We start from the raw sequence: 24,057 nt of genomic DNA, 5'->3' as shown, positions 1-24,057 counted from the left end.
AGTGCTCCCTTGTCCTGTGTGAGCAGGTCCATTTGATAGGGCAACTTGTGGTGATTGCCCTTGGCTAGGTGAAATAGTAGGGGTAACCCAATGCTGTCTTGGCCAATAGGGAGTCCCAACAGGAAGAGCTGAGGCTGTTCCTTCTGAATTTCCAGCAGGACTCTTTAAATGAGAGAGAAGGGGGCATTCATAGGCATACATTCCATTCCAGGAAATTGAGAGAGCGTCCACCTTCCAAGCCTCTGGGTGTGGTTCCCTGGAGCAGGTGGTCAGCTGTCTGTTCATGGGGGAGGCAAAGAGATCTACATTCAGAATAACCCATCAATGGACCTGGTCCAGAAACGCTTCCCTGTTCAGCATCCACTCCTGAGACAGGGTCATGGTCCTGCTTAATGAAATTGACATCACATTGTCTGTGGAGGGGATATACACTGCTTGGAGAAGTATTTGTTTCTCCAGGGTGATTTCCTAAGCCTCCAGTGTTAGTCTGCACAAAAGGTAGGACCATGTCCCCTCCTGTTTGTTGATGTATCACAGCACAATGGTATTGTCTGTATACCACCTCAGGGTGCCTGGTAGAAGTTGACCTTTTAAAATTTCCAAGGCCAATATCAAGGCTCTCATTTCCTTTATATTGATGTGATCTTTTTGTTGAGAGGGGGTACATGCATTTCTCACTCTCCAGTTTCTTAACGCTACACCACAGCCTGTGTCTGAAGCATCTGTGAAGAGGTCTTCGGTTGGGGGGATTTGGGCTGTAGGGGCAGACCAGGATTTGACTGAATCTTTGAGATCCACCACTTCAGTTCCCTGGTCAGACATGGAAGCATGGGGATCATGAACTCTAATGGATGTAAGTGTTGCTTCCAAATAGTTCTCAGATACCACTGGAACTTTCTCGTGTGTAGCCTTGCCAGGGAAACCATGGGGACAGTCAAGGCCATGAATCCTAGGATTCTGAGGCATTCCCTGGCTGAAATGGTTTTGAGAGGGTGGATCTCCTTGAAGAAAGATGTGAGCATCACAATCTTTTCTGGTGGCAGGAAAGCCATCATTTCCCTTGTCGGCATCCGACATACTAGAAACACCTGATCTTGATATGGTATCAGGGAGGATATTTTGCAATTTATGGTAAATCCCAGACCTGTTAGGAGGGAGATGGAGAACTGCAAGTGTTGCAAGGCCATGGAACTTGATGTAGCCTGGATAAGGATGTTATCTAGATACAGGAAAAGTTGTATTCCCTTTGTCCTGGCAAATGCTATGACTGGGGCCAGACAGTTTGTAACTACTGTTGGGGCCGTAGAGAGACCAAACGAAAAGCACAGAACTGATTGTGTGCAAAATCTACTGAGAAGCGGAGGTACTTTAGTGGATGGATAGGAATGTGCAAGTAGGCATACTTTATACCAACGGACACTAGGAATGTCTGAGGAAGAATGAGGGGAAGAAGGGTACGAAGAGACAGCATCCTGAAGGAGGGAACTCGGAAGGAAGGAACTGAGGTGGGATGGGTCCAAGATAGGCATCCATGGACCTTCCTTCCTGAGAATCAGAAAGATTCTTGAATAAAATCCCCTTCCTCTTGCAGTACAAGGGCCCTCCTGAATGATTCCTTGAGCAAGAAGTTCTTGCAGGACTGGTGGAAAAAGTGGAATTTGGTCTAGGGGTGGGTGAGGGATGCCTTTGGGAGTGGGTCTGGCCTCCCAGGTCATGAAGTATCCCTGTTTTACGATAGATAGGACTCAGCAGTCCTGGGTAACCTGCTTCCAAGTGACAAGGAAGAGGTGCATGGAGAGAGGGGAGTCTGGATGAAGAGCCTGGTAGTCACAGACTACCAGGCTCTCCCTGAAAATACTGTTTAGAGGATGAAGTAGAGGAGACAAATCTACATGAGGGCGGTTTCCTGTGGTCCTTTCTAGGATTAGCTTGCATTCTCTTAGCTGAGGATCTCACAAAAAACGTTTTTGCTGGGTAATTCCTTTAAAAATGTGGAAAGGAGGAGATAAAGATATGTCCCAATTCCTGCAGTTCTTTGCCTTTGGTTTGGAGGGCATTAAATGGCTCGGGCAGCTGCTGAACCAAACAGGTTTTTGTTGTCCAGGGGTGCATCCAGGAGCATGGATTTGATGCCATCAGGGAGAGGTTGCAATCTTAACCAAGAGTACCTCCTGATGACAGACCCAGAGGCAGCAGCCCTTGCTGATGCTCCCACAGCATCGTAGCTGCACTTGGAGTGTTTGGTCACTTGTGTGCAGGAGTTCAGGACAGAGGAAATCTTGGCCTCAGCAGGGGAGTCAGAGAGCTCTCCCAATTGCTTGACCACATCTTCCAAGTGAGCCAAGAAATACTTGGCCAAGTGTGTCTGGTAGTTGATAAATCTTACTGCTAGGGTGGCAGAAGTATAAACCTTCATCCCCAGATGTCCCATCATTCTTCTCTCTTTACCAGAGGCATAGAGAGGTGGAGGGAAGCAACTTGGAGGTTTTGTCAGTGGTCACGGAAATGACTGCAGGATCTAGAGATGGGACTTTGTTGAGGAAGGTAGCTCCCTCGGGCACCTTGTAGAATCTTTCTGGACACTTGGGTGCTGGGAGTTCTGAGTCAGGGTTTTTAGAAGCAACCATGAAAGCATCCAGAAAAGCCGGGTGTACTGGGGGCACAGAAGAAAGGCTAGGAGACTCCAATTGTAGTAGTTCATAGTATTTCTTTTGGGTCTCAATGACTTGACTGCTGTCCCATTTGAAGAAGTTTTGCATCTTTGTGATGGTCTCACCAAAGGTGAGATCCTCACTTGGGGAGTCAGTGCCACTGGACTCTTCCTCTGGGGAAGCATATCCCAGACGAGAAACAATTTGTGAAGAGTAGGTGACGGATTCATCTTCTGATGAATCCTCTTCTCCTGAGGAGACGTCGGCAGCAGGTCCCTCTGGGGTAGAGGGTGTAGGGGTCTGGGAAGGAGTTGGGCCCTGATGCAAGGCCAGGAAGGCACTGAGAAGGGCTTGGATGAAGGCCTGTCAATCCGGAGGCTGTTCCACAGGTGAAGAAGACAGAGGCTGAGAAATATGTTTTGTTTTCTGTTTGCTCTTCTTATGGGTCTCTGGTGGACAGAATTCTGAAATGCGTTGGATGGTAGGAGGGCCTGATGCCAGCTGGCACTCCACAACGTCAGAGATAACATCCTCGCGTATGATTTGAGAGACACCACGAGGACCCTCGGATACAACAAGCCTAGGTTCCCCCCTCGGCAACCGAATCAGATGCTTGAGATTCCTCTGGGACATGACCTCGTGCAAAGAACTCTATCTTCTGGGCCCTTCTGCAGAGGGAAGCTCAGAGGACTTTGGCTCAGACTGCAGGCCTTCACTAGCACTCGTGAGGTATGGCTGGAGTGGAGGGCGCAGCAGTCGGTTCAGGCCTACTCTTTTTTGGCGTTCTTGACTGGGGGCTCATCCATGTGTTCCGACGTCAGGTCCATCCTAGAAGCTAAATGTTTCAGTCTCTGATTCTCAAAGTACATTTTTAAGGCAGCTAGACAGCTTCTAAGGGTCTTAGGAACAAAGGCCTGACAAATACTACAGGTGGTATGGTCGTATTCTCGGCCTAGGCAGAGCTTATGTGGAATTTGCCTTCCACACCTACACATGCCCTTCCTAACAGACATGTAACCCAAAATGGTAGCAAGTAACAAAATAGAAAACTCCTAAGGGGTAGTTATCTGAAGTCTAATGTAAGAAAATACTACTTCTGGAAAAGCGACGACCGGAGCTGGCAGTCACACTGGCAGCAGAGAAGTTCTGAGGAAGGTGCGTGCTGATGTCCGCTTTATACCCGATGTCCATTTACGACAGACGTCCAAGAGAGAGGCGCAGGACATCGTGTGCACCCTAGCAGTAGCATTTAACTTTTGTATAATGGCTGGACATATGAGACTTCACCAGAGGCAAATTGCGTAATGTCATGAATACAGCAGCATATGAATAGAAGGCCATAACTTTAACTTGCTTGCTTAACTTTCTTATTATTCTTACTTTGTTAGTGTAAAGCAAGGATACAGTACAGCTACTAAATTACTGTGTCTGAACAGAGGAACCAGGCACAGGTGTCCTCTTTCTGCTTTCTTATTTGTGTTATACCTAGAATCACTGGCAAAGAAAATAAGGGACTCAAATTCAAGGATATAATTGGTATGGTGTTCAAGTAAAGTTAATTTTATTTGCAGACGGTATTATTTTGTACCGGAGGGAACCAGAAAGGATCATCTCGGTATTGTGCAACATTCTGAGACAGTTTCAGTTCTATTTTTTTTTTTCAGGACATAAAATTAATAAAGATAAATAAAGAAGCTATGTACTCACCATAACGTTCCATGTGTGCTGTCCATCTTGCCTTCATTCTTACTAGGTTGGGTTTGGATCCGACTCGGCCTTATATACAAAAGCTCGAGGTTCTCCACTAGCTCGTGGCTATACCCTATCCCATCATGCACTAGAGCTGCCCAGATCTTGTTTGCAGTTCTAAAAGAAAGCAAAATACGGGTAGTTTAGTACCCTTTAGAACAATCAAGCAGGTCAGAGATTGCCAATAGCTAACCGTATTAACTTGGTCTCCCAGGAGCAAAAGGCTGGGGGGAAGGAGGGTGGGATGTAAGAATAAAGGTGAGATGGACAACACACATGGAACGTTATGGTGAGTACATGATTTCTTTATGTGTTGCTGTCCTATATCGCCTTCATTTTCACTAGGTTGGGACAGCGTCCCTAGCACCATCTTTCTTGGGTGGCTTAAGGGAGAATATTCTTCAGAATTGTGGAACCAAAGGAGGACCTGTTCCTGGAGGCCAAATAGACTTTGTAATGAGTGGTAAAGGTATGTGGTCTTGCCCACGTTGCTGCAGCACAAATGGTATCAATTGACAGTCTAGCCTGAAAGGCGGAAGAAGTTGCAATGGCTCTTGTAGAATGGCCTTTTACTTTATGGGGAAAATCTTTGTTCTGAGATTTATAAACGAATGTTATACAATCTGAGAGCCATTTTGAAAGTGTCACTTTGGAAACTGGAGCACTTTTCTTTGAATCTGATAAGGATATGAATAGTTGGTCAGATTTTCTGAAGTCCTTTGTCCTATAAAAGTAGAAGCGTAACTGTTTATGCACATCCAGTTGGTGCAATATGTATTTTGCCTTAGTCTCATAATCAGGAAAGAAATACTGGTAGTTCTATGGATTGGTTCAAATTAGATTCTGAACATATTCTGGGTAAAAAGGAAGGGTTTGTTCATAAGGAGACTCTGTCTCTGTGGAAAAGCATGTAGGGGGGGTTTTATTGACTAGGCTTGCAGCTCTGACACACTTCTAGCAGAAGTGATTGCTGTCAAAAGAATAGTTTTCCAAGTTAAAAATTTGAGTTCGCTGGATGATGCTGGCTCAAACGGAGGAAAAATTAAACGGGATAAGACAAAACTCAAGTCCCATGGTGCTAGAGGGCCTTTAATAGGTAGTCCTAATAAAAAAAGTACCTTAAAGAAAGGCTTTGCATAGTCTGTGAGACATAATATTGAGGCCTGATTCACCTAAATGGAAACTGGATTTTGCTGCTAGCTGAACTCTAATAGTAGCTGTGGCTGTGCCTTCATTGAATAGTTTCGTCACGAACTCTAGAAAGGAACCTACTGGGGCAGAAAATGGGTCAATATGATTATGAGAAGCCCACACAGAAAATCTTAAGGTTAGGGAGCCTGGCTATGGCTGGAACCGGAGCAGCCAAGTTGTCAACTTGAGAGTTTGAAGGGAGGGATAGAGCATTCCTGATGCATGAGTCAGAACGTCCGAAACTGGGTCCAGAATCCAAGGCTCCTCCTGGAGATGAGGCCACAGGAAGGGGAACTAGATTTGATGAGTCCAGTATGGGGGGAATGAGTATTAAGTCCCTTCCCAAGTAAATGGCTTTCAGAAGAACTTCACGTATGAATGGAAAGGGAAGAAAACCATACAGGAGACCCGAGGGCCAATCGTGTACAAGTGCATCCCTTGGGGACTCCCCAGAGGGGTGACCAGGGCAAAGTAGCGGTTGCATTTGGGATTCATGGATGTGGCAAAAAGGTCACAACAAGGCTGGCCCCATTTGTGGAAAATCTTTTCCGATACCTCCTGTTTTAGGGACCACTCGTGAAGCATTAGAATCGCTCTTCTGAGTCTGTCTGCAATCACGTTGGATTTCACCAGGATGTGCATTGCTATCAGAAAGCATTGGCAGGAGGTTACCCATTGCCATACTCTCAGGGCCTCCCGACAAATGCAGTATGATCTGGTTCCTCCTTGTTTATGTACCAAACAACTGACATGTTATCTGTCTGTATTGCAATAGTTCCCAGCGAAAGAGTCCTGGAATGCTTGCAACGCTAAAAGCACCGCTCTCATCTCTAGGCCACTGATGTGCCAATGGGCCTCATGATCTTGCCAAGTGCCTTAGAATGTCTTTCCCAGATAATACCACCCCAATCTGAGAGGCATCTGTGGTCACTGGCTACTGGTTGGGGAAGTACAAAGGGTCGACCTAGCATCATATGAGTGGAGTAAAGCTACCAATGAAAGTCTTTATTGCAAGATTCCATTATGAATATTTTGTGGGATATGGGCAGTTCTTGCATCGACCACTGAGTGGACAGTAGCCACTGGAGAATCCTCATGTGCAGATGTGCTAATAGGATCAGGGTTATTGCTACTGCCATGGTCCCCAAGACTTTCAGGACTGTCCACGCTTGCACTTTTTTCTTGGAAAGAAGATTTAAGTCCTGATGTTGTAGAACTTGTACGTGTTCTGGAGGAAGTTTGGCCATCATCTTGGTTGTGTTTAATCCTGCTCCTATAAAAACAATATGCTGAGACGGCAGCAAGACAGACTTCTCGCTGCAAGGTGGTGTGTCTAGCTTTTGTTAGCAGATGCTTGGTGGCGGCAGTTAGGAGCCAGTCGTCTAAGTATGGAAACACTCGGAATCCTCGGCATCTCAAATGAGCCAAGACTAATGCCATACACTTGGTGAACACTCTGGGGGCTGTAGTGAGGCCAAAGCGCAGAGCTCAAAACTGATAGTAGCTGGCTCCCAGCCAAAAGTGCACGTGTCTCCTGGATTGCTTGTCCATTTTTATGTGGTAGTATGCATCCTGGAGGTCTATCGAGCACAACCAATAGTCTTGTCTGAGAAAAGGGAGAATTGACTGCAGTGTTACAAATTCAGAACTTGGACTTTCTTACAGACTTATTTAGGCTGCTGAGATCCAGAATTGCTTTCTAGCCCCCTGCTTTCTTTGGAACTAAAAAGAATCTTGAGCAAGTTCCAGATCCTATTTGGTCTGTGTGGACTGTTTTGATGACTTTTGCCTAGCAACTTTTGAATTTCTAAAGTTGCCTGTTCCCTTTGACTGGGTGGAATGTCCGGGATATTTTTTATTTTCAGGACAGGGAAAGAAAAGGATATGGAATAACCTCTGGATATGATGTTTTGTACCCACTTGCCTTTGATTATTGTTAGCCAGGCTTTTGGGTACAAAGATAAGTGGCCCCTGACTGCCTCCAGAGATGGACAGGTGGGTCTCACTTTACGAGCACTGAAAGGGCTTACCAAAGAAGGATTCCCTGTCGCCATGATTCTGGGGACCCCTTTGCCACATGGTTGGCATCTTCCGTTACAACTTCCCCCTCTGCCCCTGGGGGAGAAATCACCACGTGTGCCCTGGAAAGCTCTCTGGGATTTACAAAATCACATTTTCCCCACTTTCTTTCTGACCTTTGGGATAAGGTCTGGTAGGAAGGGAAAAACAGACTCCTATGGCAGAGAGTCTTTCCTTCTTGTTCAGACCTGGTTAGTGTGTCCTTGACTTTGTGCCCAAACAGAGACGAGCCATCAACTGGGGCATTCACAAAGGAAGATTGAAAGGGCTCTGCAAAGTCACACAGGTGCATCCAAGAATGTCTCCTTAGGAAATTTCCTGAAACCTCTACTCTGCTCACTCCATCCACTGCATAAGAAATCAGTCTCATGGAGGAGTTGACCACTGAATTTAAGGTAGAGAGCCAAGAGGAAACTTTCTCTGACACCCCTTCAGCTACTGAACCTTGGAGGGTATCTCCTAGCTCCTTCAAGAGAACTCTCTGTAGTCTAGTAAAGTGAGTTAAGTAATTCAGCGATTCAAGAGCAAATGTCGCTGAAGAGAAAATGTGCTTTCCATATCTGTCCACCATGCAAGACTCCTTGTTCTGTGGATGGACATAAGAAACCAATGCTGTGAGTTCCTTCTTGGTGGCTGCCACCGCCACCACCATAGCATCTACTGGGACTACCTTAGTTACAAATTTTTGTCTGAGGGTGAGGTAATGAACTTATTTGGCCTCCGAGGAACAGGTTCTACTAAATCTGGAGACTCCCATGCCTTTTGAGAAACTAAGTCCATAAGTTCATCGAAAGGTGGAGACACCCAAGTGGAGGAAGGGTGCTTTGTCAAATTACTCCTAACTTCACTAGGGTTCAGCATCAATGAGAAAAAAAATCAAAGCAAAACCCCACCAGAAAAATTGTTTTCCTGGGAGCTGTGCTAGACACAGCAACCCAAATGGCCTTCTTATCCCCAGGTAAAAAGAGCTTCCTGTCTCTCAACTTCACCCAGCTGGCTTCCAGAATTCCTCTCACTGCAAAGAAGTTCCTGCAAGCCCTGGGATACATGGCATCTTGCATCCTTCTCATCCCTCTCGCCAGGCTTCACATGAGAAAACTTCACTGGTACTTAATGAACCTTTCGTATCAGGACTCCGTCCCTGGAGACCACTCTCCCTCTGATCCCTTGTATAAATGCCAAATTTCTGTGGTGGGCAGAGGCCTGTTCCATGACCAAGGGTCTTCCCTTCATTCAACACCCTTCCATCCAGACCATCACCACCAATGCCTCAGACATTGCTTGGGGCACTCACCTAGCAGGCAGGTGTACCCAAGACCTTTGGAATGCCCAGAAATTTCATTTGCACATCAACCAGAAAGAATTGATGGCAGTGCAAAAGGCTCTGCCTTCCTTCCAACCCTATCTCAGGCCAGGGGTCCTCCTTATAAAAACAGACAACACTACAGTACTGTGGTACATCAGCAAGCAGGAGGGCACCCAGTCTTACCCCTCTGCAGGTTAGTCCTGAGTCTCTGGTTTACAGCCTCCTCCATGGGGTTACACCTAGTTGCCTTATACTTATGAGGGATCAACACCCTGGCAGATCACCTAAGCAGAAGCTTACTGGACCCCCCACGAATGGCAGCTCCGCAGAGAAATCTTTCTGCAAATCACCCAGGAGTGGGGGACGCCCAGAAGTGGACCTTTTTGCCTCGCACCTCAACCACCAGCTGCACAAGTTCTGTATCGGGGAGTATCACCTCATAGCATGGAAGGTGGATGCCTTGACCTTCCCCCGGAGCTCCCGCTTTGTGTACGTGTACCCTCCTCTGCCCCTTATACCCAAGGTTCTGATCAAAATAAGAGAGGAGAGGCCAAAGGCTATCCTCATTGCTCCAGATTGGCCCAGACAGCCTAGTCTGACCTTATAGCATCCAAAGCTGCCTCCCCTGATGGCAGACCTCTTGGCCCAGGAGAAGGGGAAGGTACTGCATCCAGACCTACAGACTCTCAAACTTTCAGCATGACTTATTCACTAAAAACTAACAAGGAGACCCCGTTAAACAGGTCCTGGACATCATCACAGAGGCCAGAAGGCCCAGCACAAGGAAGTCATATGCAGGAAAATGGAACCTCCCAACCTTCCATCCCTCTCATCCTGGATTACCTAGCAGAGTTGCTCAATAGTGGCCTGTCTTTCTCCTCTATTAAATTCCATGCCTCTGCCATCTCTGCCCATTATGATTGAGACCCCCCCCCTCATTGGGCATCCTTTGATTAAGCAATTCCTTAGAGGGGCTTCTAATATCAAGCCTCCCAGAAGGCCTCTGATGCCACCCTGGGACCTGATTTATGCGTTAGAGAAACTAACCTTTCCTCCTTTCGAAGCTGCCGCTTCAGCAGAATTGAAATACCTCTCATGGAAGACTGCCTTCGTACTAGCTATCACCTCAGCCAGAAGGGTCTCAGAACTTCAAGCTCTCATGGCTGTTGAGCCCTTCATAATTTTTCATGCAGACAGAGTGCCCCTGAGGACTAACCCCCTCCTTTATGCCCGAGGTGGTATCTGATGTGACCCTTAACCAGGACATACACCTTCCCACCTTCTTTCCCAACCCTCAAAACAAGGGGGAAAGAATTCTACACTCACTCGACATGCACAGACAACTCCGATACTATCTGGACCATACTAAGCCATTCAGAAAAACAGACCAAGTTCTTATAAGCTTAGCCCCAGGGGCAGAGGGGAAGCCCATCTCCAAACAAACCATTTCCAAATGGATTTCACACTGTATCCATTTTTGTTGCACACTACATGGGGAAACCCATCCCTAAGTCTATACGTACCCACTCCACTAGGGAAACCTCAACTTCCACTGCCTTCCTCAGAGGAGTACCTACCAGGGACATATTGGAAGCGGCCACCTGGACCTTTTTTCATAGCTTTACAAAGCATTACCACCTACCTCTCTCTCTTCCAAGTCCAGGGCAGGATTTGCCTCTGCAGTTCTGCAGGGCCTCCTGACCCGTACCTGGGACTCAACCTATCCTTCAACCCTTTTTGTCAGCTTTGGAAATCCTCCTACAGATGATGACTGCAACAGTGAAACACGAAGAACATAGTACAGTTGTGTATACTTATCATAAATGTAGATTTTCGAGTGTATTCACTGTTGGAGTCTTGGTTTCCCTCCCTCCATCTTCCCCTAGGGGGGCACAATCTTCCCAAGGTGGCTTCTAGCCACCATGACCACTTCTCTCTTTCCCTTGTGCTTCTGACCAGTTAGGGCAAGAAAAACTGTTGTAATGACATTGGCTGCCTCGTTTTATAGCAGTGGCGACCTGACGTCAGACTACAGGCGACGACAGCCAGCGCTCAAAAACATTGACTCTGGTATTTGGGCCGACCAAGGGCTACCACAGCAGGGATAACCCACAGGTGATGTCTCCAACAGTGAATACACTCTAACAACTACATTTATGGTAGTTATTATCAGAAGACATGCATGGCTGAAGGGACAACCTCTCCCTGATCATCTCAAGTCTAAACTTATTGATGCACCCCTAGATAAGGAACACCTGTTTGGGGGAAAAGCAGAAGAGGTACTTAAAAAAGATGGAAGACAAAGCATAATCTATGCAATCAGTAAAAGATTTATTTTGAGTTCAACCTCTCAGATTCTTCAGGAACTTTCCCTCTAAGCACTGGGCCTTACCTGCACCTTCAGCCATGCATGTCTTCTGATAACAGATCCTGTCACTGCTGCCCTACTAGAGGCTTCTAGGGCATCATATCCACATTGTAGAGAGTGTTTGTCCACTTGAGAAACAGCGTTTAGTAAATCTGTCAGCTCTTTTGAATTGGCACAGTCAGGAAAGGTAGCAAACTTCTGTTTTAATTGTTCCAAAGTGTGTTGTTGATATTTTAACATATGGATATTTTAACATATGGAACGGACGATTGAGTGCAGAGATGTATACTTCCTTACCCATGTATCCAGAGCTCTGGAGTCTTTGTCAGAAGGAAGAAGATTCTTGGCAGAACTAGTCTTGGCACCTTTGAGTCCCTGTGTAATGACCTCAGGGTCTGCAGCAGGATTCCTTTACATGCATTTGTGAGAATCCGGTACCCTGTAGTACCTGTCAGGTTTACTTGCAGCAGGAGGCAGGGCATCAGGGGCCAAGTTGAATACATGGAAAACATCGTCCACCACTTCCAAAATAGATGGGATGGCGAGAGGTCTGTGCTGGGGCAGGTCCAGAAACTCTCCAAGTCATTTCTTAGACTGTGGGAAGTCTTGAGATTCCCATTGAAAATGTTCCCTGAGGGAGTGAAGGGTTCCCCCAAAAGAGAGGTCTTCTCAAGGGGAGGCGGAAGGGATAGATTTCTCTGCATATGAATCCTCATAAACAGTTACGGGATGTTGTTCCTCTTCAAAAGCAGAATAATCAGATTCCTCAGACTTATGGTCTGTCAACTTCTAGAGAATGATGCCTTTTCCTTTTTGGAGCAGGGGCCTGAGTACCTCGGATAAGGGAGATGAGATCCTCAGCTATTTTAAGCATTTGAGCTTGGGGTGGGGGACAGTAGCAAGATGGTTACTAGAAGCAGATTTCCTAGGAGTGGCCTGGCTTCTATGCCTGAGGGAATCCGGTCTCGGAGAAGCGGTACTTTATGCGAAGACATCATTTTTTTTATCTAGAATCGGTAGTGCAAAAGGCCTCCTCGGAAGCCGGTGCCTGCGTCGCAGCTCCGGACCCAACCAAGGTACAGACAGCCAAAAGGCTCAGAAGGGCGAAGTGGATTTCTGAGGCATGCCAGACTCTGAAAGCCACTCGGCAGAGGCCTCTGCAGAAACAGAGTCAGGCATCAGGGGCTGGGGAAAGCGCCTCACTGAATTCCGGAGAACTGACGACTTGCTTAGCGGAGGCGTCGGCGGAAGGTTTAGCCCCGTCTGACCTGTCTCTATCTTTATCTCTACGTTTTTTCAGAATGTTGACAGATTGTTGGCTGACGGATGCCATATCGGAATTCAAAGACGGAACACGAAAATAATAGTCTACAAAAAGAGCTCTACTGCAAATGGTTCTCGCATTAAAGAGGGCACAGAACTGGCAACAAGGGACGTCGTAGTCTGGGCCTAAACAAGTGATGCAGTAAGAATGAAAGTCTCTGTGTGGGATCTGCTTTCCACAGGTGAGACAATTAACTTTTTCGGACATCAGTTAGAGCAAGAAAAAAGGGTCCCAAAGGGGTACTTAGCTTTAGAAGTTTTCTGCTGAAATTCAACTTCTGGTAGCAACCAACCGGCACTCGTGCGAACTGATTCGGCTACGGGCTGCACGGCAAGAAAGACTGATGTAATGACCTCGGCTACCTTGCTTTATAGCACTAACAACCTGACATCAGACTACAGGCGACAGCAGCTGGCGCACAAAAACACTGACTCCCTACTGAGGGCTACCACAGCAGGGATAGCTCAGAGGTGATGACTGAAACAGTGAAACATGAAGATCATCAAATGGTTGACCTTGAGTCGTTTGTTTTGAGCAAATCCACCATAAGAGATCCTTTTTGCAAATGTTCTTTGAGAATCTAGTGAGACATTGGTTGAATTATTGAGCATTGAGAAGCCAGGAGCCATTGCAGAATTCATATCCGATACCTGGCAAGAGGGACCAATACAATCACTGCAGCCATAAATACTAAGGATTGTAGAACATGACATGCTGCCACCTTCTTGTTTCTAATTAACTTTGAAGTTTGTCTTCTGATTGTTAAGACCCTGGAAGGAGGAAGTTGATGTCCAAAAGTGCTCCTATGAACTCTGAGTGGGTTCCAGATGAGACTTTTGGTGATTTATGGTTATGCCTAGTTCTGAACAAAGCTGAACAACAAAACAACTAGATGCTTGGTCAAGGCGGATATGAACCAGTCATCTAAATAATGAAACACCCGGAATCCTTGTCATCTCAGGTGAGTCGCAACCATTGCCATGCATTTGCTGAACACTCTGAACTGGTAATGACTGGCTCCCAGCCAGAAGTGTAGGTATCAGCTAGAGCATCTGTCGATCTTTATGTGGTAGTATGCATACCGAAGATCTACAGAGCACATCCAATTATCCTTTTCCAGAAACGGAGTATGGACTGTACTGTTACCATTCACAACTTGCAAAGTCGAACTGACTTGTTCAATCTGCTGAGATCCAAGATTGGTCTCCAGTTCCCCATTTTCTTTGGAACCAAAAAGAACCTTGAGTAAGTTCAAAACCCTCTAAGGTCTCAGGGAACCTTTTGGATGACTCTTTCTAGCAGTTTCTTACTTTGAGCAACTGTTTGATCCCTTTGACTGGGTGGAACATCTGGGATTTTCTTTGATTGGAGGGGGTTGTTGGGAAAAGTTAATTTGGTAACCCCCTTGATATTATCATCTGCACCCACATATCGGAAGTTATCTTTTGCCAGGCTCTACAGTGCAAGGATAGTCAACCCTGATTGCCTCCAGAGGTGGACAATCAAGCCTCCTTTTAGGAGGACTGAAAAGGCTTCCCAAAAAGAAAGATTTACAAGAACGTTGGTCATGTGGGCCTCCTCTGCCTTGAGGGCAACATCTTCCATTACTGTTCCCCCCTCTGCCTCTGGTGGTGAACTCACCACGTGTGTCTTGGTAGGTCCCTTGAGACTTTCTGAACCACATTTTTCCTCTTCCTCTCTGACCCTTGGGATAAGGACTCTAAGGAACCAAAAATCATATGCACATGGCATATAGGGTATTACCTTCTTTCTCACACCTGGATAGCGTATCTTTGACTTTGGGACCAAAAATGGATGTGTCGTCAAAAAGGGCGTTGACAAATGAAGACTTAAAGGTTCCACAAAATTGCAAAGGCATATCCAGGCATGCCTCCTCATAGAGATGCCGGTACCTAACGCTATACTCATTCATTCGGCTGCATGTGCTATGAGCCTCATGGACAAGTTGGCTTCCAAAACTAGGAAGCTGCTTTCTCTCTAGCTCCCTTAGCTACTGCTCCTTCAAGGGTATCTGAAAGCTCCTTGATCAAATCCCTTTGCAATCTAGTAAAATGTGAACGGTAATTCAGTGACCATGGCAAAGGTCGCTGATGAGAAGACATGCTCCCCACATCTCTCCATTGTCCTGGAATCCTTATTAGGAGGATGGATAGTTGAACTCTCCTCAGAAAGTTCCTTGTTCATTGCTCCCGCTATGACACTGGCATCTACTGCAACCCCTTTCGCACAGAAAGTCTTGTACAAGGGAGTGGTGATAATTTGGTCTCCGAGAACAGGCTCGCTGGAATCTGGGGTCTCCCATACCCACAGTGAGATCAAACCTATGAGCTCATTGGTGGGTGGAATCACCCAGGAGGTAGATGGGTGAGAACCAAAGGCCACTAGGTACACCAACTCCTCAGGTAAAGGATTTTTGGACTGGCAGCAACCCCTCTGCTTCAGAATCTTCCCAAAGGAAATGTCCTCATAGGGTGACAGTGGTGATCCTTCACATTCATCAAGGTCAGAGTCTTCAGTGGCTGACTCCTCCGTGGAGTCCAAATCCTTCCTCTTGCATAATTCTCTTCCTAGGGACCTCCTCAGTGAGGTATTGAAAGAGCTGGGGTACCCAGATGGGTATCCTGGCAGTCCAGCAGTCCCTGTAGAACCTAGTGATGGGAAGAGGCAGTCTCTTTTTGCAGGAGTGGATCCGAGGAGGCAGATGACTTCTAAGTTGCAGTGGCAACTATATCCCTCTCCAATGCTCTAAAGGCTGATTGCTCCAGAATGAATTATGACTATGGCTCCGACAAACCACATTTGTGGGATGGGTCCCCTCCAGTCCAGAAGACTGCTCACCTGGGGTTGAAGCCAGAGCTGAGCTCACCTTCACAGAAGCCCCGAGGCGCACAGACTGCTCTGAAGACCTGGGAGTAGAGTGTACATGAGGTTCATTACAGCTTCGAGTTGAATAGGAGGAAAAAGTGGAAGGGGATCTAGGTCTCAACAGAAAGGGAGACAGTACCCTCGATAGAACCAGTTCATAAGATGGAGAGTACAGAGTCCTTGGTAATGTCAAAATCAGCTTAAAAGGACCGGATATCAGATCCAATCCATCCTTCCCAGATAGGATCGGAGCTGAAGAAGTTGAATCCAGCAGAGTAGAGATTGGAGCCAAGGTCTCCAATCAGATCACAGATTCATCAGAGCTGGATGATTTCAAAGTTTTTGGTTTCAGCTCCGAAACACCTGCCGGCGCTGAAGCCCGTCTCTTCTTAGCTTTGTCTGAGGACCTAGAGGACAAAGAAGAAGCTGGACTAGAATGAGCTGATTTCGTTTTGCAGATCGAACCTTATTTCTCTTTACCTCCAGAAGTAGCCTCTCCAAAACTGAAGGCAACATACCCCTTAGAATGAGCTTGTTTTTACATTCTATTAAAGCTCTACACTTAAAAGAATAGCATATAGCACAATCCTCCTGTAAGTGAAGGGGCCCCAAGGCAGTATACACAGAGTGTGTGCGAGTCGCTGACTGGGATTTTATGCCCGCACTTTGAAAATTGTTTTGAAACCAGACAGTTTCTCTTGTTCTCTACCATAATAGAAAGAGGAAGGCAAAGAGATCCCTCAAACAAACACTAACTACACACACACACACACACACACACACACACACACACACACACACACACTAAAAAAGGGACAGCAGAAAGATTTTTTTTTTAACAGAACAGGCAAAAAACTACTAACAATAGTACAGTAAAGGGGAAAGGAGAGTTGTTGTTGTGTCTTTCGGCTTTTCCCGGTTAGGGGTCACCACAGTGGAACTCCGGTCCGCTAATGATTGGCAGTTGATTTTTACGTGCAGAGTTGAAAGGGGAGTAACCTATAAAAAACAGTTAGTGGTAGGAAAGAAAAGGGAAAGTAACCTAAATAAAAATGCAGTTACTTTTAAGAAAATGTTCTAAGCAACAAGAGACAGGTAGGGGGCAAATTATGGTCAAAAAAGAGAAAATAAGAGAAAAAGACAAATATACGACCTGAAACCAAGAGCTAGCTGATCGGACCACGTCTTCGCAAAATGGAAAATGAGATCTGAGGTAATAGTGAGAGATGCAATATGGGTAAGGGGAGACATCCAAGAGCTTTTTGATTGCCACGAGCTTGCTAACAGCCGAAGTCAGATCCAATAGATCGGATGAGATGAAAAAACGACAATATCAGATAATACAACTTGTGGGTTGTGTGCATTACAATATATTACAGTATTTATGGAAAAGACTATGAATGCACTGACTATTATTGCTATAAAGAATACTTTTGATAAAATTATTTGTACAGCTTTAATATTTTTTATTGTTCATAGAATATTTACATTTCTCTTATGCCTTTTAAGTTTATTTTTCAGAAAATACTCTGGAACGCAAGATATGTGTAGGCTGCTAGAGCTGTGACATTCTACACCACACTGGTGTTAATGATTTGATAAACTACCACCTAACCTCCCTCACCTCTTTTGCTTACTTTATGCTGATGACATGGTCTTATTTCACTCCAACCTGACCTCTTCAGCCATACAACTATAAAGAGACTTCCTTTCTCATATCAAAATGGCTAAATAACAAAAAGCTAATGCTGAACATTTCCAAAACTAAAATAATGCTGTTTGATACAGCCCCTAAATAGCAGAAGTACTCTCAATCACTTCTTACCCATGATGATCTTAACAACCCCACTGATCAAGTCATCTCCTTCAAATACCTTAGTATGTGGCTTCATCCCACACTGAACTTTCACCTTCACTTAGAACAAATGCAGAAGAAAATTAATTCCCTCCTATTTTGGTCTGTAAAATTACCCCCTTTTCTCTTCAGACCAACCAGGAATGCCATAGGCAAAGGTGTTCTACTTGCCCGGCTTGGATATGTACTGTAACAGTTAATTTCGGTCTGCCCCTACTTTTCCTGTCTTTAAACACTTTGTGGTCTATACTTTCACTATTTCACTCTCCCATTCTTCTTATTCTCTCCTTATTCTGACCAACCCTTCCTATTGGCCTCTGCATTTTATTATTACAGTTATCAACTCATTGCTATCTGAACACAACATTTTGTTTGCATTCATACTACTACTTATTAATTTGCTTATCTATGGTCATTTACATTTGTCTGGGCTTAGAATGAAATAGGTCCATTTGGATCACTGCTCTATCCCAGTTACCAAACTGAATAAACAAACAAGTCATCTATCCCAAGGGGAGTGAAGCAGCCTGACCCTCTGCAATGTCAACACCTACTTGACAGACAGCTGTGGAGCATGTGGGCTGTGGTAGTTTACTTTAAATTTGCATTACAGCCCTTACTACAAACGTGACAAAGGTGGAAAATGGATATTTAAAAAGGACACAGCAAGCCCTCATACCTGCAAGCCTGCTTGTCAGCCGGGTAGAAAAAGGGCAGAAAATTGAAAATCCCACAGGACGTGTCATTACCACCTCTCTTTTGGGTGATGCAGAAAGTACAGTTGTGTACACTTACCATAAATGTAGATGTTAGAATGTTGACACCATAGGCTTTTTAGATACCATTGGAGTTTCCTCATATGCAGTCTTGCATATGGAATTAATAGAATGCAAGAGGCCATGAACTCCAGAGCTTGCAGTATTTTCCTTGCAGACAGCTGGGGTTTTGTGGCCAATAGTTTGAAGTAGGCTGTCAAATAAACTTGTTTCTCCAGAGAGAGGAATGCCATCTACGAAGTTGTATTCAAGCTTGCTCCCAGGAATACAATCTATTGGCAGGGTACTAGGTGAGATTTATTTTCGTTGATGGTGTACCCCAGTGAGGTTAGAAGTTTCTTTACGAATGCCAGGTGTTGTAATAGTAAGTCCCGGCTTTCTGCCTACATCAGACAATCGTCAAAGTATGGGTAAATCTGAATATTTCTCTGCCTGCAAAATGCAATGGCTGGAGCTAGACACTTTGTGAACATCCTGGGCACAGTAGATAAGCCAAAGGGAAGTGCAGAGAACTGAAAGTGCATGGAGCCCGCCCTGAAACGTAGGTATTGTCTGCAGGATCCTCTTACTGGGATGTGCCAGTAAGCTTCCTTTAAGTCTAGGGTTGCCAGCCAGGCATCCTTGGCTAGCATAGGAAGAAGCTGTCGAAGAGTTAGCATTTTGAATTTTGGAACCACCAGAAAGGTGTTGAGAACAGAGAGGTCCAAGATAGGATGCCAGGAGTGGTCTTTACTGGGTACCAGAAAAAGTCTCGAATAAAAAGCCTTGTCCCCTTTGTTCTGCTGGGACAGGGTGAATAGCCCTGATACTGAGAAGAGAGAGAACCTGCTGTTGGGCTTCCGCTCATTGATTTTGGGGTAGGTCTGGCCAACCGTTTGGCGTTGGTAGTGTGTGGAGGTGGAATCTGTATCCTTGGAAAACTATGTTCAAACCCCATTTTTCCCTGGGTAATGAGTTCTCAGTTTTTTGCATGCAGGGTGAGCTTTCCTCCTAAGGGAGCAGGTAGTTGAGCAGGGCTTGGAGGGTTTAAGGTTAAGTCATTGTGCCATTTTTCCATAAGGGGGTGGCTTACTACTCCCTGCTTTGGAAGTGGGAGCCCCCTACTGCTTAGACCTGTGCGGCCTTTTTTTTTTCTCCCCAAAATCTCTCTATTTCAATTTTCTTTTTTCAAATAACAATAATACGGTAACTCAATAACACAAATAAACAATACAAATCCCTATCTAAAGAAAACAGACAACAATCTCGTTCCGAGAAAATTATACATATATATTTATATATATATATATATATATATATATATATATATATATATATATATACAAAATATACACAAGAAGTCACTACATTGGTCAAGTATGAGAATTCTTATGTTCATTTGGTCTCATAAGGGATAGTTAGAATGGGGATAGTCTATATATAAAGTAAAAATAGAAATTTAACCATTTATTTGTATGTTCAGGGAAATATCTAGTTACACATATACTAAGAAAGGGGAGAAGATGCAAGAAAGACTGGTTATAACTACATTCATTTCTTATTTAAAGGTTAGCTTTTCATGAGAATTTGTAGGCAAATTTTACTTGTCAAGAATTATATCTAGAAAGTAACCCCAATATTTTTGGTAATAGCATTTGTTTTTTGTTTTTGAATAAATTAATTTGTGAGATGAGATATATTTGATAGCAAGATTGCTAAAATTTTCCCATGTAATTGGTGACACGACATTCCAATTCTTTGTAATAAAGAATTTAATAAGGGCACACATCGTAATAGACATGTTTTAATATTTTTGGCAGTTGATTGATATTAATGTACAATATAGCTGTCTCCCAAGTAAGGGTTGATTTTTCATATCCCATCTTCTCTAATCTTACTCTCAAGGAACACCATAAGTTGAGTATCTTAGTACAGTTCCACATGACATGTAAATATCAGCTGTTTGATCCGGACAAAGGGGACATATAGGCGAAATGTTAGGACTGAATTTATTTAATTTAGATAAGGCATAATATAGATTGTTATTTACCATAATTTGTGCATATAACAGCTTCTTGAAAGGAATGAATTTGATTGTATTTTCAATGGCTAGTTTCTTATTTTCTTCAGTCAGTGATTGATTTTTCGTTTGCCAATAGTTTGAAAATAATAATGAATTCTGATGTTTTGCACTCATTATAATTTTATAAGTCCTAGAAATTGTTTTCCCTTTAATCGCAAGATTTTCAATTATTAATTGAACTAAATCTATGTTCTGTAAGTCAGTGTGTATTTGTGAGAATGTAGCATTTATAAGATGATGAAGATGGTTAAGGATAATACTATATTTCATAGGAAGTTTGAGATAAAGTCTCATTTGCCCAGTGTCTTTCCATTAATATATATCCCATATTGTGTAGTCTTTTATCAGGGGATAGTTTGTTAGATTTACTGGTTTATTATTTATTAGTAAATTAGGATTTAGATGTAACGGTTGTATAAGGGCAAAAGTGTCAGTTAATTGCAATGATTTAAATAGTTTCTGTGTTGTAAGAATCATGTTTTTAATTAGTGGGTGTGATCTGTGCGTAGTCTTAGACTGTAGCCTAGGTGGTCTGCTGTTCCAGTGTTTGGACTGAAGGCTTCCAGGCCTGGAAAGGACCAGTTCTTTGACGTCCAATGCCAGTTCTTTGAAGGCCAATGCCTACTGAATCTGAGAGGCTGTACTTGTAGGAAATCTTTTAACAGTTTGCATAGATTTAGCTTTTTCCTCCATCCTTTTGAGGACCTCTTCTGCTCTGTTGCCAAAAAGGCAGTCTTGGTTTAAGGGAGCATCCAGTAATTTAGCTTTAACATGATCTGGCAAGTTTTGTTCCTTAAGCCAAGCATGCCTTAAGTACAGACCCAGTGACAGCAGCCTTGCAAGATGCTTCTAAAGCGTCAAAACCACATTGCAAAGTATGTTTACTAACTTGTTCTGCAGAATGCATTAAATCTTGCAATTCTTTGTGTTCAGCACAGTCAGGAATCATCATCATTTTCTGTCTAAGTAGTTCCATAATATGCTGCTGATACTTTAATATGAAACTGGCAATGTAAAGCCCTAATGGCCAAAGTAGCAGAAGTGTATGCCTTCTTACTCCATCTGTCCAAGGCTCTAGAATCTCTATCAGAAGGGGTAGGATTTTTGGCAGCAGTAGCCTTAATGCCTTTTGGTCCTTGGGAAATGGTCTCTGGATCCGCAGAAGGACTCTTGAAGACGAACTTATGAGAGTCAGGTACTCTGTGGTACCTATCAGGTTTTCTGGGAGGTAAAGGTAAAGTGTCTGGGGTAAGGCTAGATTCCAAGAAAGCATCATCTACAATGTCCAGAACAGGAGGGATAGCTAAAGGCCTGTGTTGAGGTAGGAGTAAGAATTCCCTAAGTCTCTTTTTGGACTCAGAATAATCCTGGCTTTCCCAGCGAAAATGCTCCCTAACAGTCTCATTTGCCCAGTGTTAAGAGTCTTTCCATTAATATATATCCCATATTGTGTAGTCTTTTATCAGGGGGTAGTTTGTTAGATTTACTGGTTTATTATTTATTAATAAATTAGGATTCAGATGTAACGGTTGTATAAGGGCAAAAGTGTCAGTTAATTGCAATGATTTAAATAGTTTGTGTTGTAAGAATCATGTTTTTAATCACCGAAAAAAAAAATCTTCTGGAGAGGAAGTAGAGGGAATGGAATACTCTGTCAGAATCCTCATAAGTAGATAAGGGCAAATCCTGGTAATCAGAAGGAGCAGAAATATCAGATTCCTGATCAGAAGAATCAGAAAGAAAATCAGTTCTAGGTCTCTTAGAGGGGGAAGGCTGGCTTCCCCTAATTAAAGTAACAAGGTCTTCAGCCATTCAAAGCATTTGTTTTTGAGGCATATGGGCCTGAGCCTGCAGTTTGGTCGCCTGTTTTCTAGGCATAGTGTGAGTTTTTGGCCTGGATGAAAACAATAGCGTCAGTTTAATATGAATATCTGTAGGCCTGAATACACCCTAAGAAGCCGGTGCCTGCACAGCGGCTCCGGACCCATCCAAGGTAGAGACACCCACAGGTTTCATAGTCGAATAAGCATCTCGCTGCATACCGGACTCTGAATGGGTCTAAGTAGAGGCCTGCGAATCTGAAGTAGCGGGTATCAGGGGCTTCGAAAGCGCCTCACTGAGTACCGGCAGACTGGCGACTAGCTTAACGGAAGCATCGTTGACAGTTTTGGACCTAATGTGGTCTGTCTTTCTTTATCCTTACATTTTTAGGAAGATCGGTAGTCAGATGGCTTAACGAAGCTACTTCTGAGTACACAGAGCACGAAAGTAATTGGCTGCAAAAATAGCCTGACGACGAATAGTTCAGGCGTTGAACAAGGCACAAAACCGACAGCGAGGGACGTTGTAGTCTGGGCCTAAACAGGGGATGCAGTAAGAATGAAAATCTCTATGAGGTATTTGCTTTCCACAGGTAAGACAATTGTTAACTTTAATGACATCGGTTAGAGCAAGAAAAAGGATCCCCAACGGGGTACTTATCTTTTTTGATGACTTCGGGTATGAAACTCGAAAACAAAAATTTCAGGAGTTGGCCGACCGGCACTTGCGAACTGCTTCTGTTTTGGGCACCGCACTGCAAGAAAGACTGATGTAATGGCGTTGGCTGCATGTTTTATACCCCTGATGACCTGACGTCAAGGAAGAAGCGAAGGCATCCGACGCAGAAATCTGAAGACTCTATTATTCAGGCCGGTTGAGGGCTACCTACAGGCAGATAACCCAAATGTGATGACTGCAACAGTGAAACACGAACAACATCAAAATCAGCAGTCAAAGTGATAAAAGCTAAATGGTCTATGTGCATGAGGTAAGAAGAGATGCTAAAACTGATAAATGCCATGGATGCACCCATTTAAAAAAAATGAAAGTCTAAAGCATCTCATAGGCTCAGGAAAAAGAGAGTCATGTACAGGATTATTTTTGGAAAATAAAATAAAGAATACTTTTTTGCCCATTTAAAGTAAACATGACTCTGGTTCAAAAGTACAACACATTACAAATGATTCGTGTTTAAGTTATAAATTTAATAAAAATAAATGTAATATGATACATAAATTCTAATAATACAAAACAAGGCCTACCTTACTATACCAATTGAGACAAGGCTGGACCACATCTGGCTCATCAATACCATGAAGTTCCACGTACCAGATACTGAAGTTAAAACTTGGACCCCAAGACATAAGTGGAACTGAAAAGAAAAATACACATATCCAATTTGTGCTTTTGATCCCTCATATCAAAACAGCAACTAAATCTACGGAAAGTTCTAAAATCAATACAATACACATCTGCTGATATCCTTCAACTACTGAAAGAAAATACAGCAGCTAATGCTGCTACAAATTTCAGAAAGAAAACAAATTCAATTTAAAATGCAAATAAAAATGCAATCAAACTCACCAGTTTTTAGATTTTTTAAGTTAATTCTGGTCTATATCATCAACAGCTGTTAAGTACAAAATACAGAAATCATACAAGTGTTGCTTCAGCAAAGGACCATTTAGCAATACTTGCTACAATTACACACATTAAAAATACTGGTGATTTTTCACAAAATTTTACATACTGCAAGCAGATCTAAAGATACAGGCACTGGTCTTGTATCAGAATTTCTTTTTGATTTTTGAATTTGTAAGCTATTATTCAACATGCTTGTCCCACTGTTGATGACAGTTCAATGGATTTGATGCTTAAACGAGTGGTTTCTGCACAGTCTATAGTTCTTAAAGCTGCAAGACAAAGTATAGTACAGTTGTGTACACTTACCATAAATGTAGATGTTGAGTGTCTTCACTGTTGCAGTCA

General features: G+C 43.8%; 1 protein-coding gene across 1 annotated transcript in view; it reads right to left on the bottom strand.

The window, feature by feature from the left end:
- The window catches only part of MKLN1 (muskelin 1), a 1,607,387-nt gene that overhangs the window by 1,374,569 nt on the left and 208,761 nt on the right, over positions 1–24,057 (bottom strand). Inside the window, exon 4 of the mRNA XM_044087317.1 lies at positions 23,331–23,440. Coding sequence (XP_043943252.1) covers positions 23,331–23,440 — 110 coding nt within the window. The remainder of the gene's footprint in view (positions 1–23,330; positions 23,441–24,057) is intronic.

The sequence above is a fragment of the Protopterus annectens genome, chromosome 11.part0 (assembly GCF_019279795.1).
Source record: "Protopterus annectens isolate FY-2018-M chromosome 11.part0, PAN1.0, whole genome shotgun sequence".
In the NCBI taxonomy this organism is placed as follows: Eukaryota; Metazoa; Chordata; order Ceratodontiformes; family Protopteridae; genus Protopterus; species Protopterus annectens.
The sequence above is the reverse complement of the archived record's forward strand: the minus strand, read 5'-3'. Positions and strand labels throughout refer to the sequence as shown.